This window comes from Trichoderma reesei (genome assembly GCF_000167675.1).
Source record: "Trichoderma reesei QM6a unplaced genomic scaffold TRIREscaffold_9, whole genome shotgun sequence".
NCBI classification, from domain to species: domain Eukaryota; kingdom Fungi; phylum Ascomycota; class Sordariomycetes; order Hypocreales; family Hypocreaceae; genus Trichoderma; species Trichoderma reesei.
Genome location: NW_006711156.1, coordinates 1112852 through 1132410, shown reverse-complemented (window position 1 = coordinate 1132410; position 19559 = coordinate 1112852). Strand labels below are relative to the sequence as shown.

Below are 19559 nucleotides of genomic sequence, written 5' to 3'. Positions count from 1 at the left end.
ACTCTATTATGTGTTTTCCATCTCGACTATGATATCGCGGGGATGACCGTCCTCCCGCTTATATGCAGTCGGGCCATCGGAATGGCAACGGTATCCCATGACAGAGAAGACCAATATGCAGCTCCAACATGTCTCTGACGGCGGCCATATGATGCCTTGCACGCTGTCAAGAGCGAGTTGCGCTCGAGCCATTGACATGCTACCCTTCACGGGTTATAGCCATATTCGACAAGAATTAAAAAGAACAACATTTCGACCTCAAGGTACTTGGCACGGCTTCTGTACTCTTTCCCAACAGCCTAGACAAGTCGATACTCCATACTCGGTAGGACATCATAACTGCGTCAATTTCAGTCATAGTCTACCTCGTTCAACAATCTCTCGGTCTAATTACCCCTCAATGCTATGCCCGCGCTTGACTGACCATGAATGAGAATCTCAAGCGATATCAGCATGAGCCAACTCGTGCAAAGTACGGCGGCGTAGACTTTGGGCATCTGGTATCTTACCCGATTCCTGCTCAAGTCCATATCAGATCAACGAGTTTTATAATGCAAAGAAGCGGGCCTCTCGCCGTCAGCAACCACATCCGTGAGGCATTGTATAACCATTCTTAACAAGTTGCCAACAATAAAACAATGTTTAGTGGGCTAAGCACATCCACATCTGTACTGCGGCCATGGGGCCGAGAAGACTCGGTATGTAATCGACAATCAAGAAGGGAACCTTTCTTTTCCTGCAGGTATCACCATGACGCTCCATCACTGCTGCGTCGTATACTATTCAGTGCACTCTAAGCGGTAGAGCGTGAGGAGGACACCAAATCAGGGAACAGGAGTGTTATTGGCCGAGCACGAAGAGACAAAAGTCTTTCACCTTTGTCTTGAGGACGTGCTATATGGCAACCACATCCTCATGTCCACTTTGACAAGAGAAAAGCAGATGGATATCTACTAGCAAAAGGGGGGAGAATGACATCAAGTGAGAAGGGTCCGATTCGGTCAATTGTAGGCATCTCTCAGCTGCTTGGTACAGATTGAATAGGCTGCAACCCAGTGATACAAGGGTATCCAGCCATGGCCTCGCCTCATAACAACAGCCGGCGTCAGAATCGGGGATTTAGCTAACTTGAATCTGCTCTCCTTTGCGGGTGGACGAGGATCTCGTCTCGCTACAATGGCTTGCATCTATAACACATGTTTGTAGTACCTGTAGATCGTAATCAGGGTACGAAGAAACAAAGGCCGGCAGCGAAATGGCATCTTGCTTCCCCAGGTCATATCGCATACGCTTCGATACCAGCAATGGTAGGCGAGATGAGCGATGCTGGGTGCGACTGGAGGTATTTCCAAGGAGTTTAGTTCTACACTCCATCACGCCGCATGAACTGATAACTGATGCCTCTGTAGAGTTGTATTGTAGAGTATCAGCATCAGCATCACGGATGTAGCCATCGGGAACCCGGCACATGGGGAGAGAGACACTCGGGCAAAGCACTGTAAGCAGTACAAGCAATGCCAGCGTAATGTCGTTGCGCGTGTCGCATCAACTTAGGGCCAGTATGAAGACTATTCCGTCAGGAATGCAATGCAACCACTCCCGCCTAATGGGAGGGAGGATCCTCCTCCAGATGCAAAGGCGCGTCCGTGTCAGCAAGACGAGCTTCGAGCGACTGCCGGACCCGGGCATCAGTTTTCGGACCCGACGATCTCAATGCAACAAGGAACCATCATTCATGCCACTGCTACCTACGGTGCCTACGGTCGTCCATGCAATGTCCCAGACGAGTTGATCCTCTCCATTGTTCATCGCCACAGATTGGCTCTTCCCCCGGCCAGTTTGTCGCTTACACCAACCTCCCCGCTTGAGTGCGACTGTGATGACCATTGGCTCCCCGATCACACATTGCCATTGCTACAGCGATGGTACAGTAGCGAGGGCGGAGAGATTGTATCCCTAAAAGAAGTTGCTCGATGCTAGTGTGTACATAGTTGAGACTGCTCATTCAACACACGGTACCAACGTCTATAGGTAGTTCTCCATACAAAGGAGGAACCGACCTGTTGCCTACCTGGGTGGAAATAAAGAACCTTAGCATCCCTCTGCTATAAAACATCATGTTGTTGAGGCTGGCGAGGCCTCTGGACTGTGATACATTCTCATGTTAAACTCGAGAACCATGTCAGGGCATGTAATGGTGCATTGCCGAGCTGCATGTAGCCCTCGTCTCCAACCGTCGGACTTGCTGCTGTGGTGGTGGCATCTCTCAGTCGGCTACCTCAGATGGTCAGGCATCTGATTAAAGGTGAGACTTTTGTTTCGTAACCTCTGAAGTGGTCTGAAGCAGTGCTTTGTGGGAAAAAAGACAGATGCTTTGAAGGAATCAATCGCAGTCTTCATATTTGTTGTTGTTAGCTCGTCGTCGACCTTCGTCACGTGGCCCCGACGACTTCGTCTGCTCCATCAAGATGCCTCTGTTGGTCACCTCGGCCGGGCTCGAATCGACACCTTCAAGCCTCGATGCCGGACCCGGTCACTATTGTCTCATTGAGCTTGGGCAATTCTTCTGCCTCTTCCAGCCCCGAGGCCTGCGCTATGGCCACGTGAACAGCTTCCAGTCTGGTTATCACCTACGACCTAGTGGTATCAAAGGCATCTACTATGTAGTAGCAAACGGGCCAGAATGCTGCCAGGAGGGCTCTGTATAACCCTTGTGTTCATCCCTTGCTCACGACTCTCTTCCCTTCCCCGTCACCTTCCAAGGCTTCATCATGGCGTGCACCGACACCGACTGGGAGGCGCTATCCATGTCAACGGTATCATCACTCGCTCACATCTTCAGAGCGGTCCAGATTCACCATTCCAGGCGTCGACAAGCATCGGGACCTCGTCGACGAGGAGCACATCAAGCAGCTCATGTCAGAGACGAATTATAGGGTAGGCAACGAATCACGACGAATTCCGATTCATTTTGTTTGCCATCTTCTCTCTATAGCATGACGAAAGAATCCATGTCCATGTCTACGGGTACGAGTAATGGTAAGGTATTTGACCTCTTTGTCTCCATGCACTTGCATATGCAGCTCAGCGAGTCAATCTCAATGTCTTGCAGCTTGCCTGCATGGAGCCATTCTAAAGGTACTTACCTACTGTACTATGCAATATACCTTCAAAGCTCGAGCCAGCTGGTCACTGCGTTCAATCGCCATGGCGCCGCTTGTGGTGGAAATTGGTTGGTACCTAGCAAAGGGCTGAAAAAAAGGGGGTGGGGTGGAAAGGTACTACTACCTACCTACGCACACAAAGACGTCACTCAATAGCTTGAAGAATCGATCTAAAAGAGAAAAAAAAAAAAAAAAAAAAAAAAAAAAGGGATTGAAAAAAAGGAAAGAATGATCAAAGATGAAAAGAGAGCTGAACTGTTCCATGTAAACAAGCTAAAAATAGATGTGGAACAGGAAAAGAACCAAAGAATGGCTTCGACACTATTACTACATTAACCCTCACCTTACCCTGCCCATGCCGTGCCATGCGATGCCAGTCCCCGTTCTCGAAACACGCGACAAAACGGCATGCCGCATGCTCTTCTCTCTCTCGGACAAGCAAGACTTCAAACACACATGGAACAATGCCCAATGCGTGATTTGAACGCCCCTCTCCCCCCCGGTTTCAAAACGTCTTCGCCAGTGCTCGCATCGGCTGATCCGCAACAATGCGATGCGATACGATGCGGCGCCATCTCTTCCCTCCACACCTAAACGTGGCGAGCGGGTTCTTGTTTCTTCTCCGGCTCATCTGCCTTACTACCTGTATTACCTTACCTACCTACCTATATATTGTGTATCCACCGAGGTATGTAGACGGCCTGCCTGTGCAATTGAGTAGTATTATCGACATCAAGGCCGGCCAAAGAATTGCCTTGTGCATTCATCCCACCTCCGCCTGTCTCTGTCTGTGTCTCTTCCCTTCCGCACGTTTGACCATCCTGGCGGAGTGAGGCTGCTGTTGGCGCCATCCTGGCTCCCCTTCGTGCCATCACGCCATATCAGGAAATACCCTGCGTGCCCTCCTCTCACCCAAGGATCGTGTTTAGCCTCAGCTTCGTTTGTTTCTGTTCATGTTCATGTAGACAAGTAATGCTTTGCACTGTCCCGTATACTGACTTGCCTAGCCTTGTCTTCTTCTTTCCTCTCTTCTCTTCCTTGAATGTTGTTAATCTCAAGTAAATTAAAAGCCATGCGGATCCCACCTGTTTCCCTTCCCTCCACAGAATCGCATGGTGGTAGCCCGCAATGCGCCAATGACACGGCCCAGCTTGGGTTCCTGCAGTAACTTAGCCGGACGAGCTTCTTGTTGCTTGATCCTGGATTATCAATACCTGACCTGGATTAGTAGGTACGACATCGCAACAAAGGCCCAACGGCGGCAGCAAATGAAACGGCCCAATCGATGCTATCCGGGGTGGCGGATCCCCCTTCGGCTGCGTTGCGAAAACAGGCCCTAGTTCCAGAGTAGCACGATTTGCTCCCAGAGTTGCACGATTTGCTTCATCAACTTGTACGACTCTGCGACTCCGCGTCGAACCCTCTGCTCTCCATCCCCGTCTTTGCAAGCTGGGCGTTCCGGATGCCGCCCCCCCCCCCCCCCCCCCCTTCCTTATTTTCGTCAGTTGAGTTGAAGAAGACGAAAGAGCAAAATCAAGACGACGAAGGAAATGAGAGGCGCGGGACAAATGGGGGGGGGGGGACCAGGCTAGGGCCGCAATCCTTTGGGAGGATTGCCAACACCACCACCAAGTCGAATAAACCACTGATCTTCGATGGGGGGCACACAAGTAAATGAGCAGAGCAGAAGTTCCCCGGATGCGGCTGTCCTCTCCGCGCTGTTGGGCTGAGCATCATCGTTCATGGGAATGGCAGCGGCCCTCAGACGGAAATTTGACCAGCTGGTGATTGGGGGGAACGGTGAGCTGACCGGGATTGGCAATCACAATCGCCAAACAGCCTGATGTCGACAAGTCACCGTCTCTCGCAGGCAGAATCCTGACGGCCGATATCCGGGGAGATTGCCCTGAACGAGAGTCTGGTCGACCATCTAGTACAGCTACCTAGGTAGTAGGTATGTCCGAGAGATAAGCGACCAGATGCATGTACTCAGTGTCGCCATGCTCGACATGGAAATTAAAGAATATTGATGCGGCAACGACTACAACTAGGTAGTCGTACGTAGCACAACCTGTATGCTATATTGCCTTTTCTCACCACTAGCAGCAACATATCGGTGTGCTGTGAACGGCAGGGATCAACCAAGAACGCCGCCATCCGTGATACAGGGCGAGCCCAAGAGCTGCTTGGTTTCGTGGCGAGGGCTTCTTGCAGGTGCTCTCGAGCAAGGGCCTTGGCCTTGTGTTGCCCTCCTCTACGAACGAGTTGACCCGGTTTGAGTTTGTTGTAGCGGTAATATCATGAGACGCCACAACGCAAATATATTGCAGAACAGCATCCCGCATACATACCTATCGTATTGGTGATGCAGCCAGAAGCACAGACTGTTCGCCCTGAGCCTGCGACGACGCGTACGTACAAGCTACTACAGGGCAAGTCAGGTATTGTACGCAAGCAATCGGGCATCAGTCTTGAATTCGTACCTGTACATTCCCGTCGACCTGGGTTGGGAGGAGTGTTCAAGGCACAAGCGGAGCTGGCTGGGGGGGATCCCTGAATGCTTCACCATGATGGAGATGCGACGGAACGGACCCATCCCCGCCTTGGCTTCGTGAGAAGGCTCACAGATGGAAACGTACAAGCGCAGCGTCGTTAGGACCTGTAGGACGCACGTCTGAATGAGCTTGTGCGAGACACGAGCGCTAGCAATCGTGCCATGCAGCGCCGTCCATGTATGCACGCAATGGCCTTCTGGCGAGAAAACCCCTCAGGCACAAAGAGAAACCAGAGTGTAGAGAATGTCATAGGGACCGCAGAAACAAAGAGGTTCATAATTCGGAGCCAAGAGTATTGCCTACGAAGCCCAAAGTAGCAACTGGCCGGAGGTTGAAGTAACACATGGGCTCCGAATGAGACGCCGCAAGCCGGTCGCTTCTTGTTCTGTGCAGCGATCACAATGGATCATTGCTGCTTGTCTTCCCCGTTTGGACAAGACGGCTGCTGTTCATCACGGACCCTTGGGCACCTCTGGCAGGGCCCTGCTACCAAGATTGCAAGGCTCCGGCTGCAGCAGGGTCAGGACACGCCAGACGGGGATCATGCCTGTGCCCCAGTCTCCGACCAGGTCTCGGGCCAAACGTTTCACGACTGCTGTCCGGCCCAGACAACCAGTCCCTGGTGATCAAGAACACATCCTAGGGAACCCTCGTCCGCTGTCCTTTGTTGTTGTTTCTGGATGCCCTGGATTATGATCGTTTCTCTCCAAAGTGGGAAGTGGATGGTGACAGTACTATGCAGGGCGAGGTGCAACCTGGACTTCCCTGGCGTAGCAATCTCGAGTGAAGTTTTTTTTTCCCGTGTCGCCCCCACACATGTCTGATTTGGTTGTGCTTGGATTAACTACAGTAAGACAGCTTCTCGCTTTCGAGCCTGTCCCCTGCTTGTGCTCGTAAGAGCTAGTCGACCGCACTGAACAAGCACCTAATACCCCATGCCCCAATCCCATTGGTTGGTGCTCCTCTTGAGAACAGTTCGTCAACAAAGGACAGCATCCTGGTCGTGAAAGTAAGGTGTTATCGCCGAGCTCGCACCTTGATACCTCGTTGCGTCACTGTACATACGAAGCCATGGCGGACGTCAGCTTTGTATCCGAGAGGCTGTGGAGGGAGGGTTTCACTGCTGCTGTGCAGCTGCTCGTATCCGCGTGCGGCCACACGACGAAAATGAAGACGCAGTTGCAATCATCAGCCGCACAATTGGATGTGTAGAGGCAGAGGCAAGGAAACACGAGATGGCCCTCTGGACATTGACGATGTGGAGGCTGAGCGAATAAAAACTTCTTCAACAAGAACCAAGAGCCAAGAGCCAACGTTCGTTCCTGCATATGCGTGCTGCATGTTGGAGGGGAAGGTGGCCGCATATCGCCGATGACTGGGCACTTGCCTAGGTAAGTTAGGTAGGGTAGTCGAGCGGAAGTGCCTCTGCGGGGTCTGGCAAGGAACTTTCAAGTCAGTGACAAGTACTACTAGTAGATAGGAGGTACCTGAGGTATTAGGGTCCGTGGCAGAAGAAAAACAATGCAACTCAGGTACTACCTACTTACCTAAGGTACCTGACCTTGTAGATTCATGTCCTGTTCCTGTTCCTGGTGCTACCTACCTGCCTTACCTCAAGACAAGCATACCTCGATGTAGCAGACACCAACAGCCTTGTACCTTATCTAGCCAAAACCCGATACATGATAGAAACAACCTAAACTTGAAGAATCGGGTAGTACGCGTCGTGTGCCGTCGCAGGAGTGGAAAGCCTTCCTCTCAGAGCTAAAATATTGTCACATCACATTGCCTTGGCACCTTGGTCCTCTCTGGTCAAGGAAATACAGGTACCTAGGTAGGTACCTAAGACCTTATAATCACAGGAGATCAAAATGGATTGGGAGGTGCTTAGAGGTGAACACTCCTGACTTATTGTATACTACCTACCTAGGAATGGTAGAGATATTAATGTATTCGTACCGAGCCAAATAAGGTATCCAACCTGCCTGTTGCGTCCCACGGCAAACCGATAACACCCACAGATCAAACATGTCCCGAAGTACACGCACAGCCGTCCACCTGCCACGGGCGAGAGAAAAGGCACTTTGGTTGCTCCTGCAGCGCGGACCCGGCGCAGCGGATTGGGCCATTGCTCGTTTAGCGCTACGCAGATCCTTGCCTCTTGGCCTCTGGCCTCTCCGACGCGTGGACAGGGACAGAGCTGCTCTGGGCTGCTGCCAGAAAGATCCTCCAGGGCTGCTTGTCCTGCGATCGGTACAGAGGCGCTCTGAACACGACAGCTTCAGTGGAACTTGGACGCAATGGCACTCCACTCGATGCAGGTTCCACGTATCACCAATTGGCTGCGCCCGACTCGGAAACTGTCATATTGCTCAGGTGAAATATCGAAGCAAGGCTGGTGAGGCCTGATAAGAGATGTTCAGATACTTCAGGTACTGCTATACTAGGTAGCATGCCTCATACAAGGACAGCTGTAAGCACACAACAACTGAAGGCAATCCCTATTAGGTGCTAATAAGCTAATACCTAAGTAGGTAGGCATAACACAGGCACCGCCAGGCCCTTGCCGTGCCTGGGCACCTTGGCGTGCTAGCGCAGTTGTTCCTGCCACGCCAGGCACGGATTCCTCCCGTGCGCGCGCGTTCCTTTGGGCTTAGTAGCAGTACTAGTACCTAAGGTAGGTACCACTTGACGTTGGCAGCGGGTACCAGTACCTAGGTACTTGCACATTGGAATTACCGACACTCGCACCACCTTCGACGATCCATCACCACAACCCATCCATCTTCTACTTATCGATCGCGCGTTTTTCCACTAGCTGCTCCTTTGTCATGTCGGAATCTTCATCTTTGGTTGCGTCGCTAGACGAGAAGTGCTTCGAATGTCTTAGATCCAACTCGCGAGCCGCTGCCTCTCGCCTTCTAGAAGCACCCGCAGAACGCCGGTCCGGATACTAACGCGGCTGCGTGCCTCTGCAGATACGGCAAGGCACCGACCCGAAGGGCACATTCAGGTACTATCACCATTACTCGTATCTACTGACCTATATCAGGAGCTCGGAGTACGCCGTGCGATTCTGCGCCAACATACGCGAGCGGTCCTCGCTCATCTCGCAATGGCGTGCCTCGAAAACAGCCGGTGTGCAACGCCATGCGGTGCGATGCGGTGCGCTGTTACGGCTGCTCGCAATTATACGGATCGTTCCACTGCCTCACACTATTCGCTATTGCCCACTTCACCTCACTTCTGCGCTCCGTGGTCGTTGCTTTTGGTGCCTCATGCTTTGTAGGAGCATCGCGTTCCCGCAGAGCAGGCATTATACGCTCTTTGGGGCCACGACGCAGCTGCAGGTTGCATCACGCTTATGAACTGCTGCTGCCTGCATCGTTGCATGGCAGGCATATGCTTGCCTGTGGCCTTGTCCGTCACACGAGCCTTGAGGTGCTCGCCAGCTCCTCGTCCGCACACCGTGCTATCACTACCGACTGACAGTCATGGAGTGCTGGGCTCAGTCATTCCGGTTCTATTCGTGCAGCTGTCGGCCATCGGTCTGCACGCTGCGGGTGACAGGGTATAGTATAACATGTACATGGTATGTTCAGACAGCCATATCGAGTTACATGTACTCGTACGGACGTACAGGGTTGCTAACCATCCCAGTCGTCGCTAGGATGCAGCATCCCGGACTCTGTCCAGGGGCCCTGGGAACCCTGTCGACCGAGAGACCAACAGGGAGCTGTTCCCCAGCACCCATCGTCTCCATCGGACCCCTCCCTGTCGACGACGCTACCCAAATCCACCCTCGAAGAGGTCCCGCGGTCTAATCTCCTGAACTGACCTGGGGTCATGGCTAGCTCCCAACCTCTGGGAATTCTGCCAACAGCCCTCGTCCTGGGGCCCTGGAGAAAAAGCCCTCGTGCTACAGTACTCCCTCTGATCCCTCCCATCTCAGCTCCCAAGAACCAAATATAATAATACCGGCAACCGCTGCCCTCGCGCGCCTCGTGCTGATGATATCCACTCCAACACCTCGCCTTGGCCGAACCGTCGATTGCGTTCATCACAAGCCTCCCCTGGGTCAGCTTCACACACGTATGGAGCACGGAGCACCGCATCCTTACATGCACTCATACCAATAAGCGGAGCCCAAGCGCAAGAGGAAAAAAGCAAAGCAGCCCAAAAAAGAAAAACAGAGGCCCCTCATCGCTTTGCTTCACCCTGGAGCAATCAGTCTCGCCGCAGATCCCCAGAGGGCATGGTCTCTTGTCGCCCTCCTCCGAACCCTTGACTCGCAATGTGGAGCATGAATGCCATAGCCTTCTATTCTGGCCACCCGGCACCGCAGCAGGTTCCCGGGGCCAGGCCTCAGACGTCCTCCTACTGGTACTTGAACAGGTCGTCGACAGCTCCCTCTTCTCCTAACCTCGACCATACACCATCCGAAATGTCTCCCATGAGTGCCGCCGAATTCTTCGAGCCTGCCATGGACAGGCCACCCTCCCCAAGCAGGATTCGGCAGCTGAACTCGCAAATGAGGCGAGCATCGCAGCTGCGCCGCCAGAATGGACACCGCACTGCCGCGTCGGCATCTGTGGCTTCCAACGTCGAGAACCCCGGGTGGGAGCAGACCTTGGAGAACCTGTCTCTCGGCAGGCGATCCTCCGTCAAGTCCACTGGCAGCAGCGCCCACTCGCGAGAGCGCTCAGAGAGCGTCTACGGCTTCGGCAAGAACCCTTTCCATCGACGGGTGAGATCTAAGCGGGAGAGCAGCGCCAACTCCTCGTCGGCTAGCTCCATGTATTCCGCTGAAGTACCGGCGGACAATGCCGCTGCCGCTGCCGCGCCCCGAAAGGAATCTTTCATACAGGCTTTTTCCAGACGACGAGCTTCACGAGACGACGCCGCCGCATCACAGAAGAAGCTGCAGATCTCGGGCCCTTACAACTTCCAACATGTCATGCACACGAACCGCGACGACCGCCCTCTGCAGGAGGCCCCCGAGCTGCTGACCATGCGGGCGACTGGCCCGACGAGCGCCCCAAGTGCTGCCGCGTCGACCGAGGAACCTGGCCTTCTGTTCCACCCCGACGCCTACAACGACTCTGGTGCCTTCTTCTCCAGGCCGGCTGCCGCATCACGCGAGACGCCCACTCCGCCTGTCGGACCTCGTCGATTGATGAGGCGAATTCGATCGCAGGACCAGATGGGAGGCACGCCTTCCATGTCACCACCGCCAAGGCCACCAAGATCTCCCATCCCTCCCCCTGTGTCGCAGGCCGACTCTCCGGTTTCGCCCTCTCGCAGACCAAGCCTCCAGGTGGCATACGAACATGGCGAGCAGCTTCCGACTGTCAACATCGAACGCCCCAAGACCAGCGGAGGCTTCCGGCATCCGTTGCCGTACAACCCTGATGAGCACGTCGAGCCGCTCCCGCCTATGCCCATCTTGACCACTCGCGAAGACTTCCATTTCAGTAAGACGATGCTCTCGCCAATTCAGCCTTCACCAATTCGCGAAGACTTTCCTATTTATAAGACAACGCTCTCCCCCATCCAGCCTTCACCCACCGAGCCCTCTTGGCCACTTGCCAGCCCTACGTTGGCATCGTACGAGACCCCGCTTGCCGATGTCCCGGAGGAAGATGAGCAGGGCGGTCCCGCCAGACGGTCCATTAGGGCCAGCCAGTCCGTTCCCATGCTTCGCAAATCTCATCGCCCGGTAAGCAACGCGTCAGAAACGCTTGGTAGCTTCCAAGCGACGCCGGTACCGCAGCAAGTTGCTCCGGAGGGTCACGGATTTGACTTTGGCCTCGTTGACGAGAGCTGGGAAGACGACATCGACTATTGCTACGAGCACGAGGCGGAGGCAGACTGCGACTACCAGTGGGAGCGTGATTCCATGGATACTGCTCGTGATAGCGATACCCTCCCGGCGGAGGTGAGCTTCGCCCCTGAGGAAGCCGTTGTGCCCATCGGAACTGCAACGTCGTCTCCAGGCATGCTTTCTGTAGCCACCTGCGACGTTCCCGCTTTGAGCCCCATCAGCCAGACATCGACACCCACTGTCCAAGAGGCCATCACGCCTGTTTTCGCCGCCCCTGCTACCAATAACTTCTCTCTTCCCCGCCTGGACAAGAAGAAAATCCGTGCTTCTCATGCTTCGAGCTTCAAGGAGTCCCATGGCTTCACCCTGTCCCCGTCGCTGCTCATTCCTGGCGATTTCCACCAGCAGATGCTCCTGGAAGAGAGTGCCCGACACGAGTTCCCCGACGAGCATGAGCTGACCCTGCCATATGCGCAGGCGGCGCTATACGACGAGACCAGCAACTCAATGCAGTGGTCACAGCAGCGGGCGAGTACCTCGACGACCGGAACTACTTCCACAAACTCGGATTCGACTGCCGACCGCCACGTCTCAACCAACTCTACCTGGTCCTTTTTCACTCGCTACACAGCGAGCAGCAGCGGCTCGGTACACAAGATGACTGAATCCTGGACCGACTGTGCAGAGCCTCTGCCCGCATCTCAAGCCGAGGTGTTTCCGTCTGCTGATGCTGCAGACGAGGCCAATATCACCAGCCCCCAGGACACAGTTCCCGAACTGGTTTCGTTCCCTCTCGGCCCGGCTAGGAAAATTGCTCATCACAAGTCTCACGCCAGTGAGTCCATCATCCGCGAGGACCCTTCTGCTTCGTTCAAACAATATGAGGCGGGCCAGAGGCGGGCCTCACGGTCTAGGACTGCCAGTCTGAGCAGCCAAGCGCCGCCAGTTGGACAGTATGCCTTGTTTCCCCGATCATACATTAAGCCAACGGGCGACCGCATTTAGGAGAACTGTACCGATCCAATCCGCGCTCATACATACCTACCTACTCACGCACGCGCAGTCATACGCGCTCCCGACTCATATTCGAGCCCTCTCCCCTAATCAATGCACAAAGTTCGAAAGCACTCGCTGTTCGATTTTCCTATGTATTTTTAGCGATGTACACCATCTGGCTATTTCCTTGCCTGGATTTTGAGATTCTTACCTCTCGTTAAGGCGTCTGTTTTTCATTTTTTTTTTGCGTATAGAATCGGGGGCGTGGCATCGCCGACGTGGGCCCTACGCTGGGCAGTTCCTTGGATATGGTGGGGATAAAAGGGAGAAAGAGAGCAAAGCTCTGCTTAAAAAGAGAAAACAAGATAGAAAAAAGCGGGACAACACAGCTGACACTGATTTTTCTTTTACCTTTATCATCCGCCTCTCTCTCTCTCTCTCTTTCTGCCTTTCTCTCTATTCTGGACAGACTGGAAATGGGAGATCCTGGGATGGATTTGCGGGTTTTATGACGACTGCGATGGAATTCATGAACTGGACTTAGACGGAGTTTGGCTCTTTTCCCTTTATTTGTTTCCCCCCCTGTTTGTTTTCACCATGCTCTCTTTGGCTTGATTTCTCTTTGTTCTTTCCTTTTCTGGCTTGGAATCAAATCGGGATTCTCATTTTCTCTAGTTGTTTTCCAGGAAATATCTGCGTTGCGTTGTTATTGCTGGTAATAAGTGTGGCTCTGAACTGGACTTGGTCGCCGGGAATATAAATCTGTATTCATCCTTTACCGCTTGGAGGACTCTCGAGACTGAGATTAGTTGAGATATAAATATAAAAAAAGAGACTCGAAACATGGAATTGGGATAATCTCAGGGTGAAAGTAGTGCGTGCTAAGTAGTCAACAAAGACTACTTGGAGAAGCTTGAATCTGACGCGGAACACTCACCTGGATCAGCTGACATATACCTAGGTAATGAGGAAAGAGAAAACGCAGAAGTAGAACGAGCTTTGATTCCCTTTATCAATATGAATAGGATACACAAGAGTACATTACAATAACAGAAACCACGCGCCTCCGTGAACGCCATCCAAACTACCTACCGATCAAGGTAGTCATTTCTCCTAGATCCCTTTCCCTTTCCTCCTGTCATTCGTACACCATCTTTTTCTTTCATCATCCTTCGGATGTTCTGTTTTCTTCTCCCGCAGATGGCTCCTTCCATCAACATGTTCTGAGGTTTGAGAAAACGTCAAGGGGTAAATAAGAGGAAGATACGAAGCTCGCCTCTGCTGAACTGCCAACTGGAGAGAAAGCCGTAGTGGGTTATTTCTTCCCCGTCTTGGACTTCTTCTTGGGCCGCTCCTCTTCCTCCTCGTCATCGTCATCGACATCGTCCATCTCCTCGTCTTCGTCGTCATTGTCCACGTCGCTCTCGGCACTACCGGAGCCTGAACTCTCGTGGTTGCTGTCGTACTCTTCGGCGACGTCGCTGTCGCTGTCGGCCTGGAAGTCCTCATCAACGCTCTCCTCGTCCTCGTCGGCGGATCCGCGGTCCGCCTTGGGCACGACGACCTCGTCGTCCGAGTCGTCCATGGCCTCCTCACGCAGGGCGGCGGCAAGCAGGTTCGCGTCCTCGTCAATCTCGTTCTTGACGCGCAGGCCCTTGAGCTTGAAGAAGGACTCGAGGGCCTTGAGGTCCTCGCGGTTGATGTTGCTAAACTGCGATGATCCGGCGCCGTTCTTCATGACGACGGTGATGTCGAACGTGGACAGGGCCGAGACTGCGCCGCTCACGCGGGAGAAGGTGACGGACTGCGTCTGCTCGTAGGCAATGTATGTCGCCGGCTTCGGGACAAACATGAAGGCCTTTTCTAGGCAGTACAGGAAACCCTCGCTGGCTTTGATGGAGCACTTGATGCCGTACTGGTTGCGGTGGCTGTGGCAAAGGAGAGGAGGTCAGCATGTGCATTTCGTATATACAGAATGGAGGGCATGAAGCGGGAGATGATGGATGGACGTACGTGAGGAAATCTTTTGCGGGTGAGGAAATCTTCTTGTTGCCGAGGCCGCGGAAAATCTTGGCAACGACGTGATGCAAGGGCTCTTCGTAGTGAGCTTCAAGCTTGTCCTTGTACTTGGTCTGCAGCTCCTCCTCATCAATGTTGAGGTCAATAGTCACCTCCTCGTCCTTCTTAAACTGCATGACGACGAAGGGGTATCTTGTCTGGCCCTGGCGGAGTGGAGGATCTAAGCCAATGCAGAGCAGACAGTGCATATCGTCAGGCTTGGGGAGCACCATGAACTTCTTGACGGCCTCGTACTGGATCTTGTAGTCGTACGTCTTGCCGCGGAGTCTGAAGGAAGCTTCGTACATGTCGATATCGAAACGACCTCTGCAGCGCATTTGTCAACAAATCGGATGTCTTCCTGGAGAGTGCGAATGACGCAAATAACGTACCTGGGGGTGAGATGCAGAACATCAAGAAAGGTGGCGATGGTATCGCCCGCTGTCTCGCCAATCTCGGCCTTCTCGATGAGCGTCTCGTAGAAAAAGGTGGCGGCGTTCTGCTCCTCCTCCTCGCCGTCGCTACCGGCGTCGTCGCCCTCGGTCTCCTTCTTCGTCGTCGTGCCGGGGATGTAGAAGCGCATCTCGACCAGCTGATCCTTGCCGGCACCGGCCTTCTTGCCCTTGCCTCGCGCGCCGCCCAGCTGGCCGTTGGTGCCCGTGTCGTTGGCGTTGACGGGTAGGGCGAGCTCCACGGCGACTTCGTTGCGGCCAGCCAGATTTGTGTTTCCAATCTCCGAGTACGGCAACTCAAAGGCCGGACGGTTCTGGACGTTGAAGACAATCTCGGCTTTGGAAAACTCGGCCTTGCCCCAGTTCCACCCGCGCAGGGCATGCTCCTTGTTCTCCAGCGCGGTGCTGTACCAGTTCTTGAAGATCTTGCTCAGGCGTTCGTAGTCCTCGTGCTGGAAGCCGTCGAGTTGGATGATGCCCGAGTTTCGCTGCAGGATCCGGATCTCGTATCCCCTGGCCGCCCGACTCCATTGGGCGCTGCTGATATTGGTGTGGTCGAGGGTAAAGGTGTCACCGCCACCCGCAGGCTTCCATCCAAAGCCCGTCTCTGCGAACCTACACTTGCCGCTCTCCTTGGAGAGGTCAAGGTAGATGTTGTCGAAGCTCTCGCTGCATGGAAGAGGCTGCAGTTAGTATCTCGAGATTCATATTTCTGGTGATTTAGTTGGAAGTTGGGATATTTGCTGGATGGCCGTGTACAAAACACCAGGCTGGATCTGGCTTCTCTTGGAGGGGCGACGGAGAAGCGAAGACGAGACGAAGGGCGATGACGCAAAAAGAGTGCAAGAGGAAGAGGAAGAGGCTGGCAATCGCGGGACAAAAACATCAGAGCAAGAGAAATGGCAAGTCACTTACATTGCAGTCATTTTGCTGTGCCTTTTGCTGCCGAGATGGTGCGAGCTGGTGGACAATGAAGGGGAAGGCTGGCTGGTTTGGTGATGGAAAATGGAGGCGAGGCTGCTTTGCGGCTCAAATGGGATTAAAGCCAAATGAAATTTGAGAGCTGCGGCGGCGCGACAAGTGCAGGTGCAGGTGCAGGTGCAGGTGCAGGTGCGAGCGCGCCGGGGAGACGCGCCACCTGCCTGTTTGCGCCTCAGCTTGTCGGGGCACCAGCCACAGCTGCTAGCGTACCAGGTTGGGTGCTTTGCTTTTCGCAGCTTGCTGTGGCGCATGCGTCAGAAGGCTGGAGCTTTGGAGGCGTCTCACATGCAGAGGTGCTGTAGGTATCAAGGTAAGTATGAGCTCAAGTCGCTTGACTCGACGAATGAACTCCCGAGGCAAAGAGCAAGGGCAGCCGCAACAAAGATGCATTTATAATGGAGAGACCGGCAACGGAGATAAATGTAACAATTGGACGATGCACAGGAGAGCACAGATTGCTACTTTTGTTGCTGCAAGGGGCAGCGTCAGGGCCAGCTTTTTCACTTTCGAAGAGGTAGTAACAAATTGATCGAGTTGGAGGCTACCTCACAGCTTCTATTTGCTGAGCTGCTGAGTGTACTTGACAAAGTCGCCATGCAGCTTGTGAATGTTGATGAAGCCGCTCCGAGCTTCCAGGGCGTTGTAAGGGTTTCCCAGCGCCTCCTTGTCCGCATTCCCCGCCAGAGAGCTTCTTTTGTCGGCCTCGCGCTCAATCTTGCCAGCCCAGGTGTGCCACTGGATTGGCTCGGGAGCTCCCGTTCCCAGCACGAGTCCCAAGCAGATCAGAAAGGTCGCCACTATGGTTTCGATGTAAATGTCCAAAGGCAGAGCGGCTGCGGCTGGTGATGCGGGATGCTGGACTGAAGTTGAGGCGAGGAGTGTGTGCTCATACGCGGAGTAGCATCTGGCATCATCAAAGGCAGTTTCAGCATCACAACAGGCGATGAAAGGACGAAAGAACAGAAGAAGAAATCGAAGCATCAAAGAAAGAGACAACGATAAAGGCATACAACATACCCATGAGCGAGAATAACCAGACCGACAAGGGTCAGAGGGCGGGATAGCCACGCCATCTTGAGATTCGATGCAGGCGCTTCGCAAGTATCAAGTGAGAGACTCAAATTGAGTGAACAGATTCGGCCCCGGAACGACTCGAAGCAGAATGCCGGTGAGTGCACAGTAAGAGTGGCACAGTGCCTCCGGGGGGCAAGGGGAAGCCTCAAGGCATGGGAGAGTGTCCGTCGGATCGCTGGGGCATTCCCCACGAGTAGGGACTTGGGTGGAGCACTCACTAACTGGGGGCGCTAGGTTCCGTCTCTCAAAGATGTACTGACAGTACACTCTCTGTGACAGAATATACTTGAATCTTCGACTACGCTAATCTTATCTGTTACTACCGTCTCCAGAGACACTGCCGAGGCGGTACAAGCGCAGGCCTAATGCTGGAGGAGCGGTTAGCGTACACAGTGCCGACCGCGCCCAGTGACGCGATAACGTCAGTCATCTGCGATGCCAACACAACCATGAACGCTCCATGACAACCAATGCAACTCCCATCACCTGACAGCCACTTACTCCCTATTCTCGCCTTTCGCCTCTCACCTCTACCACCTGCCATCATCAGAAATTGCTCTTCTCTCTCACCATCATCACCATCATCACAACCTACATCAACCATCTAACAACATACAGACTCTCTCCTCTCTAGATGGAATAACTCCCCAGCCATCCAACAAACCATAGTTCGCCCCATGGTGTCGCCCAGTTACAGGTGCGGTCTCCCCGGCAGGGCCACCGCTGCCCTGCTGCTGGCGTCGGCCCTCGCCATCTCGCCGGGCTCGGCCAGCATCATCGGCGGTGACGTCGGCCTCGACCAGCACGTCCTGCTCCCTGCCGGCCCCGGCCCTGTGTTGCCATCGCACCCCGACACAGTCCATCCCGCTGAACACACCTTCACTCTCCGACACATCTACCACCACGGCACCGATCGAAATCCGAGGCTTCATCGGAAGCTGGACGTGGTCCACGACCAGTCGCGCGTCTTCCTCGCCGCCGACGACGAGTATGCCGAGCATACGGTGCCACAGCTCAAGGCCCGGAGCCGAGCCGAGACGATCGAGCGACTGGCCGACAGGCGTCCGTCTGTTGTCGATCCAATAGTCGCCGAGTCGCGGAGGCAGGGTTACGCGGCCGTCTTGGACGCCTCGGCGTGGACCATGGACGATGTCTCGTCCCCCGACATCACTGATAAAGAAACCGTCCTCACCATGGCGTACGTCGCCGCCGACGCCTACGTCGAGAATGAGGGGCAGGCCGATTGGCAAGACATCGGTGCCCCCTTCAACCGGAGTCTCGACTTTGGCTGGGGGACGGACGGCCTGCGCGGCCATATCTGGGCCGATGAGAACAACTCGACCGTCATCATCGGCCTCAAGGGGACATCACCCGCCGTCTTTGACGGAGAGGGCACCACAACGAACGACAAGGTTAACGACAACTTGTTCTTCAGCTGCTGCTGCGCTCAACAGGGCCAGTGGACTTGGCACCAGGTCTGTGACTGCGCCACCGGCACATATACCTGCAACAATACCTGCGTGAGGACGGCTCTCCGAGAGGAGAACCGCTACTATGCCGCTGCGCGTGAGCTGTACTCGAACGTCACGGAGCAGTATCCCGACTCCAACATCTGGCTGGCGGGCCATTCGCTGGGAGGCGCCGTTTCCTCCTTCCTGGCTCTGACATACGGGGTTCCCGCCGTGACGTTTGAGGCCGTGCCCGAGGCGCTGCCAGCGTCTCGACTAGGCCTCCCGGTCCCTCCCGGAGCAGACCCTGATGCGCCGCAGTCGCGGGCCTACACGGGGACGTATCACTTTGGTCACACCGCAGATCCCGTATACATTGGCACGTGCAACGGCGCAACTGCTACGTGCTCCTTTGCCGGCTATGCCATGGAGTCGTCCTGTCACACTGGCTATGAGTGCGTCTACGACGTGGTGGCTGACAAGGGATGGCGCGTGGGCATTGGCACCCACAAGATCAGGTCCGTCATCCAAGACGTTATTCTCAAGTATGACGAAGTCCCCAAGTGTGCGCGGACGCCCGAGTGCCGAGACTGTGGCCCGTGGAAGATGTACGAGAGCAACGGCACCGAGACCACCACCTCTGCGGTGCCCACGACGACGACTCGCACAAGGACACGGACTTCGACGTGCCAGACCCCCGGCTGGTGGGGATGTTTAGATCAGCCGACGACGACGGGCGATACAAAGGTGCCCGCCCCTACCCCGACCGTGACCACCACCACTTCTACGTGTAAGACGCCTGGCTGGTTCGGATGCAAAGACAAGACGACGACGCCGGCCAGCACCAGCCAGTCGTCCACCACAACCACCACCTGCGAGACCCCGGGGAGGTTCTGGGGCTGCAACGACGAGGCTACACCGACCAGCTCTGTCTTCACAACCGTCCCTGCCAGCACCACCTGCGAGACTCCTGGCAGATTTTGGGGCTGCAAGGATGCAGTGACGCC

At 54.5% G+C, this 19559-nt stretch overlaps 4 protein-coding genes across 4 annotated transcripts; 2 read left to right on the top strand and 2 right to left on the bottom strand.

Annotated features, from left to right (window-relative positions):
- Positions 1-10163: 10163 nt before the first annotated feature.
- TRIREDRAFT_107571 (PAK domain-containing protein) lies at positions 10164-12548 on the top strand (the record flags this gene model as incomplete). The annotated part of the gene is made up of 3 exons (XM_006965477.1): positions 10164-10795; positions 10841-11193; positions 11239-12548. The coding sequence occupies 3 exons, from the start codon at positions 10164-10166 to the stop codon at positions 12546-12548; spliced, it is 2295 nt and encodes a 764-aa protein (XP_006965539.1).
- A 1306-nt stretch (positions 12549-13854) lies between these two features.
- Positions 13855-15975, bottom strand: TRIREDRAFT_4004 (uncharacterized protein; the record flags this gene model as incomplete). Its single annotated transcript, XM_006965160.1, has 4 exons — positions 13855-14467; positions 14553-14924; positions 14990-15718; positions 15965-15975. 4 exons carry the CDS (start codon positions 15973-15975, stop codon positions 13855-13857), a joined length of 1725 nt encoding a protein of 574 aa, XP_006965222.1.
- A 571-nt stretch (positions 15976-16546) lies between these two features.
- On the bottom strand, positions 16547-17103 carry TRIREDRAFT_48295 (uncharacterized protein; the record flags this gene model as incomplete). The annotated part of the gene is made up of 2 exons (XM_006965209.1): positions 16547-16934; positions 17048-17103. 2 exons carry the CDS (start codon positions 17101-17103, stop codon positions 16586-16588), a joined length of 405 nt encoding a protein of 134 aa, XP_006965271.1. The 3' UTR covers positions 16547-16585.
- Positions 17104-17934: 831 nt separating this feature from the next.
- TRIREDRAFT_37368 (uncharacterized protein) lies at positions 17935-19557 on the top strand (the record flags this gene model as incomplete). Its single annotated transcript, XM_006965186.1, has 1 exon — positions 17935-19557. A coding segment is annotated over one exon (1623 nt), but the record flags the coding sequence as incomplete, so codon positions are not given.
- Positions 19558-19559: the final 2 nt, after the last annotated feature.